Raw genomic sequence first — 6,272 nt, 5'->3', positions numbered from 1 at the left:
GTTAAATATTTGTAGGAAATTTATCTGTGCTGAAGGAATATGATTTCCAACTCCTTTAAACTTTTAATTAAGTAAATGATAGAAAACTTTTTGCAATGAAAAATTTCTCTAATTTTAATTAATTTCTGAATATGCGAGATACTTTTAAGTTTTAACTTTTTGATCCAACATTTTTAAGTCACAAAAATGTATGACATTAAGAACACAGTCAGTTGCTATGGTCTATTTGACATGAAATATGGAAATTTTGCTCTGGTCTATTTCTTATCATAACTTTTGGATTTAGTTTCAATTTTTAATTTAATTCGAGATTTAAAAAAAAACAAAAATCATGCATAACGTGAAATATTAATTACTTATCTAGAAAGGAAATAATAATGTGTTTATATAGATAAAAATAGAAGAAAATGTAAATAAATAAATAAAGTTGTAAGCCTTTTCTATGCTTTTTGAAAGGGAAGAAGTGAAGAAGACGCCATCGGAAAAAATTTATTGATGTTTATCCAAGGAAAAAAGAAAAATGCAAATTATATTAATAAAATTTTTGTCTATTATATTTCATCTCAATCAACTTTTTTTTTATAGTTTAATAATACGATTTATTATGTCTCAAATAATGATGGAATAGTTAGGTGCTCAGGAAATTTAAGATTTAAATTTTAACTAGTATATTACAGGAGATTTTTTTCTAATGAAAAATGAATTTAAGAATCATCATCTTTTAAATAAGTCTTCATGAGTGATTTTTGATTTATTATTATAGTCAATAGAAACTTTTATAGAGTCAGGTTGATTGTCCTAGAATTAGCTGGTAGAATATTTTTTTATAAAATCCTAATTATTTTAATAAAATAAAACGCCTTTTATATAAAATTCCACGGATTAAAAAACTTGATGACTTAACTAATTTTTATTTTCCTGAACCAAAAGATAAAGTATTTAGAAGGTGGAGGGTATTCTCAGTTACTATTTTTTAATATAGATATTCCAAGTTGATTAATTCTGAAGATGATTAATAAAAATTTTCTATTAGTCATTAAAATAAATTAGAAAGCACTCGTAAAAATTCAAACTCATCTAAATAGACAAGCTTACTTTTTAATTAGACAATATTCTTAAGCGCGTTTTTTATTAAAGAGAAAAGTCTCCTATAGCATATCACCACTTTTTAATAAATTAATTGCTAGTTTATTGTTTGATCATTATTTTTTTATGCCAATGTATTTCCTTATTCATATTAATTTTTTTTAGAAAGAAATTATTCGCTTTCTAATATAATTTTTATGTTTTAATTATTAAATTTTATTTCTATAGATTAAAAGGAAAAAAAATTAGGGTATTAAAAAAATATCTTATATATATTGATCTTTTCTATTTTCCTATATTAATTATATATTACCTTTTTTTTAAAGGTGGGAACGGCTTATTTAAAGGGAAGAAGAAGAGATTGATGGATAAAAGGTCGCAACTACTATTAGGTTTTGTATCATTCCGATGCAGAAATTTAAGATTATTTTTTTTTTTTCTGCTATTGATTCAGTGTGTGTGTTTTTTTTTACCGGGTTCAAGTTACGGTCTTATCTTCTTCATGGAGGAGTCGCAAAATTAAGGAGAGTTATCCCATTCCCACGAGGTTGCAGAGATCAGGATCGATGCCTAGAGATAGTGTCATCGAGGAGGAGGAGGAGGAGGAGGAGGGAACATTGCTGTCGTGGGACGCCATTCTACCTGACGAACTCCTGCAAAAGGTGCTCTCCTTGTTGCCCATCGCCAACATCATCAAATTGAGCATCGTGTGCAAACGGTGGTATGAGGTGGTTCACTCCTACCCTCCGATGTCGTGGGAGATGATGGCGCCACAGAAGCCATTGTTCTTCAGATCCTTCTTTAACGACTGTGCCTTCTCGGGCATCATGTATGACCCTTGTCTCCTCCGGTGGTGCAACTTCGACTTCCCCCGCTTAGAAAAGGGCATCTGGTGCACTTCATCCTCCTGCGGCCTGGTCTGTTTGATGAACCCTAATGACGGAAGCCGCTTATTGGTCGGCAATCCCATCAAGAGAGACTGGAAGCAGCTTCCTCAAGTCCCCGCCTACTCTTCCCCCCACTTCATCGCGCTTGCCTTGTCGTTCGACCGCCGCATGCACGGCTACACCGTGGTCGTCGCCCAGTGCACCCACACCCAGCAATTGCCAGGGAAGTCCAAGCAATGGCACTTATCGGTCCACATGTACCAATCGATGACGAATTCGTGGGCCACTCCCTTCGCCCAAGACGTCGGCCTCTGGATAGGTGGCTACGAGGCCGTCATATTCAACGGCGTGCTCTACTACTTCATGAGCCATCAGGATCTGCCCACCTCCCACTTAATGGCATTCGACCTCATGAAGCCGCCCTCTAGCATTCAGTCTCTTCTTCAAGAATCTATTCCTGCGCCATACCCTTTTATCTGTGCTGGGTTGATCAACCTATCGAATAAATTTGTCATGGTCGGCATGAACGAGTTCTGGCCCCACGAGGGAGTGGTGATTTTGGAACTCGAGGATAAGACATGGCGGGAAGTGGCTCAAATGCCCATCTCCATGTACAAGAAGTTACGCTACAACTATTTAATCCGTTGCTGCGGCGCCGGCGACTTCCTCTTCATGCACTCCTCAATGTGGCCAGCGCTACTGACCTTCGACATGAGGCAGAAGGTGTGGAAATGGTCGAGCCACCCCTACCTTGAGCAGTTGGACTTCTACAATGGACCGGAGTCCCTATTCTACTGCGGCTTCTGCTTCGAACCGAGACTCGATGTCTCCTCTTGATCTTGATCTCTCTGCTGCTTCATTTAATTTACCACTCGACAAAAAAATATTTTTTTAGTTTCATCTTGTTTTGTTTAAGAAAGAGATTTTGATCGTCTGCTAAGATTTTGATCGTCTGTGTATGAGATAGAGTAACCAATAAGCTGAATTACATATGACAAAAGACGTTCGTCCTAGAGCCTCGTCAATCTGTTTCTAGGTCAACACGGAGGCGGTAATCATAGGTGACTACAAATCATTGCAGATGGTCAAGATATAAGGAAAGATATACTCGGACGTAACACACCATGTTTTAATTATCGTACCATCCCAAGGAGACTGGGGGCGGTGTGTGGCATTGCGCATCTTTGTCATCTCATGAAAAATTAATCATGGCTAAATTGAAGATTGTTTATGGACTTTAAGAGGTTTAAACTGACTAATTAGATGAAAGTTTACTTTGGGATAATAGCCGAATTAGTAACAATGAAATCTTATATCATTTTAGTTTTAGTTCCTTTTAGTTTTAGTAAGGGAGAAATTTCCGTACGACCCTGTCATCTTTTAATCACTCTTTTATCTTAGTTCTTTTTGAAAATTTCTTATTGAACTATGAAAATTTATTTTATTTAACACATCAATTTGAATTATTTAATTTTATAAAGATGCTTTTGATCCCAATCAAAGTTCTTAAGAAGTTATTTTACAAGAGTTCTTAGATATTGATTCTACACTAGTCAAAAGTTATTAATGATTCTAGATTCATTAGAATCACTTTAAATATGAAATATTCTCTTATGGTACTCTCCTAAGTTTAAAAATGCACATATTTCTTAATTTCAAAACATTTAAAATTATCCATGAGAGCTAAAACAATTCCATACATAGTCATCAACACTATCCTCCCTCTTATACTCTCTTAAATCTAACTATCTTATAAAAATTTTGATGTTTTTTTTAGTCATCAATAAGTTTTGATCAACCTAAATTTATTAAATTAAATTTAAACATTTAGCATTCTTTTTCGTGTCACATACTTAAATTTCCTCATTAAAAAACTTTTTAAGTTATTAGTGAGAGTTAAAAGAAATCATAATTAGTTTAAAACATAATCATTGAAGTGTATAAACTCATTAGAATCATTTTAGCTATAAATAGAAAAATTATAATTTTTTTTAAAGATCTATTAAATAGAAGGTATTGAGAGACAATTATAATAATAATAATTATTATTATTATTATAAGGATGTTTCAATTTGTTAATGTTTGTTGAAGGTAAAAAACACGTGCATAAAGATAGTAGTTTAATATCGGGTGAGACTGTATTAAAAGTGTGACATTATTCATCATTTTCAGTGGAATTATAATCATATGAGGATGACAAAACGATTTTTTACCTAAAGGGCAGTCATATTTTTTTTATTTACCTAAAAAATATATTCTAATTTTAAAACTATCAAAAAAGAGTATTAAAAATTATATTATTTTCTTCTTACCCCCTCACCAATCTCTTAAATCCCTTCTCTCTCACCACTTTTCAATACATCCCCTTTCTCCAAATTAAAAAGGATGTTTTCATATCAGGTTCACTGTTAAACTTGATATTTTCTCATATCAAATCTATTCTAGGTCTAATATTTTCTATATCAAGTTCAGCCGAGGCATGATATTTTTCATATCAGGTCCAGTCTGGACTTGATATTTTTCCGTATCATGTATATGAGGCCTGATATAGAAAAGTATCAGGCCTACGTTGAACCTGATATTTTTCCATATTAGATCTATGTATTGAAAAATAGTGTGGGATTTAGGAAATCGACAGGAGAGGTACGAAGGGAATAATATTATTTTTAATTTTTTTATTTTAAAATTAGGATGTTTTTTTTATAAATAAGAAAACGTGGCAGTTCGTTTGTTTGGTAAAAAGCACAAAATCAATCATTTTGCTAGAGTTTAAAAATCCTCATTAGTGAGAGCCCAGGGCATTTTTAAAAAAAATAAAATAAATGGGAGTGACAACTTAAAAGGAAATCAAATTATATTCTATAAGCATACTGTTACATGTACGCATAGAATTTGATTTTAAAAAAACTAGAATTTGATTTTCTAGTCAGTCATTTTTTATTTTTTTTCTGATTTCTTTCCTAATTTGTAACTCTGCCCATGACTACCGGTCATAGCCGGTCTCAAGTCCGGATAAAAGAGAAGGATTACCTTAGGTTGCCAGCTAGCGTCAAAACTATAGTAAATATTCAATGAATGAATTCATTAAACTATTGTGCTAATGTTAGGTTGTTCCCCTGGTGAAACGCGTTGCAGGGTCCGACTGTAACGTCTCGACAAGGACCGTTACATCTCCAAAACTCAGGTGTAGTACTAAATATGCAAGAGTTCACGTTACATGGTATGATTGTAACGTCTCAGTAAGGACCGCTACATCTACATGAGAACTTGGGTGTAGTGTTAAATAGGCAAAAGTTCTCACACCATAGGTTGGATAAGAGTAAATATGATAGGAAAACTAATAATCTAATATTTGGAACATGGAACATAGGAACTCTCACGGAATTGAGGTAGTAGATATGATGATTAGGAGAAGAATTAGTATTTTGTGTGTACAAGAAACAAAATGGATAGGCGAGAAGGCAAAGATGATAGAGAACTCGGGTTTTAAGTTATGGTACACCAGAAAGAGTAAAGCAAGAAATGGAGTAGGTATTATTGTAGATAATTTGCTAAAAATGAAGTTGTAGGAGTAGTTAGAAAAGGGGATAGAATTATAGCTCTTACGATAATAGTAGCGAAAGAAACTATGAACATAATTAGTGTATATGCACCACAGGTAGGATTAGATGAAGCTACCAAATCAAGGTTTTGGGAGGACTTGGATGAAATATTATAAAATATTCCACCAAATGAAATGATTTTAATAAGAGGTGATCTAAATGAGCATGTCGGAGTGAAAAATGAGGAATATGAGAGAGTACATGAGAGTTATGGGTTTAGAACGATGAATGAGGAAGGGAAAACTATATTAGATTTTGCGATAGCATATGACCTTATATTAGCTAATACATTTTTTAAGAAAAGAGAAGAACACTTAGTCACATTCAAAAGTGGGAATAATAAATCGCATATTGACTTTCTTATGGTTAGGAAGAAGGATAGAAAGATTTGTAAAGATTGCAAAGTCATCTCTGGAGAAAGCTTAACTACCCAACATAGGTTAGTAGTGTTGGATATATGCCTCAAACATAGTATCAATAGAAAGAAAATATATACTATTCCTAGAATTAAGTGGTGGAAGTTAAAGGATGGGAAGCAAAATATATTTAAGGAGAAGGTAGAATTACAAGCATTAGGTGAAATATACGGTAACTCTAATACAATATGGGATAAGATGGTATCAAAGTTGAAAATAGTAGCTAAGAGTGTACTTGGTGAGTCAAAGGGATATGCATCACTAAGTAAAGAATCTTAGTG

General features: G+C 33.3%; 1 protein-coding gene across 1 annotated transcript; it reads left to right on the top strand.

Annotated features, from left to right (window-relative positions):
- Window positions 1–1,652: 1,652 nt before the first annotated feature.
- Window positions 1,653–2,810, top strand: LOC121979423 (F-box/kelch-repeat protein At3g61590-like). The gene has a single exon (XM_042531414.1). The coding sequence runs from the start codon at window positions 1,653–1,655 to the stop codon at window positions 2,808–2,810; it is 1,158 nt and encodes a 385-aa protein (XP_042387348.1).
- The last annotated feature ends 3,462 nt before the right edge of the window (window positions 2,811–6,272 follow it).

The sequence above is a fragment of the Zingiber officinale genome, chromosome 5A, assembly GCF_018446385.1.
Source record: "Zingiber officinale cultivar Zhangliang chromosome 5A, Zo_v1.1, whole genome shotgun sequence".
In the NCBI taxonomy this organism is placed as follows: Eukaryota; Viridiplantae; Streptophyta; class Magnoliopsida; order Zingiberales; family Zingiberaceae; genus Zingiber; species Zingiber officinale.
This window is presented reverse-complemented; position numbering and strand designations above follow the sequence as displayed.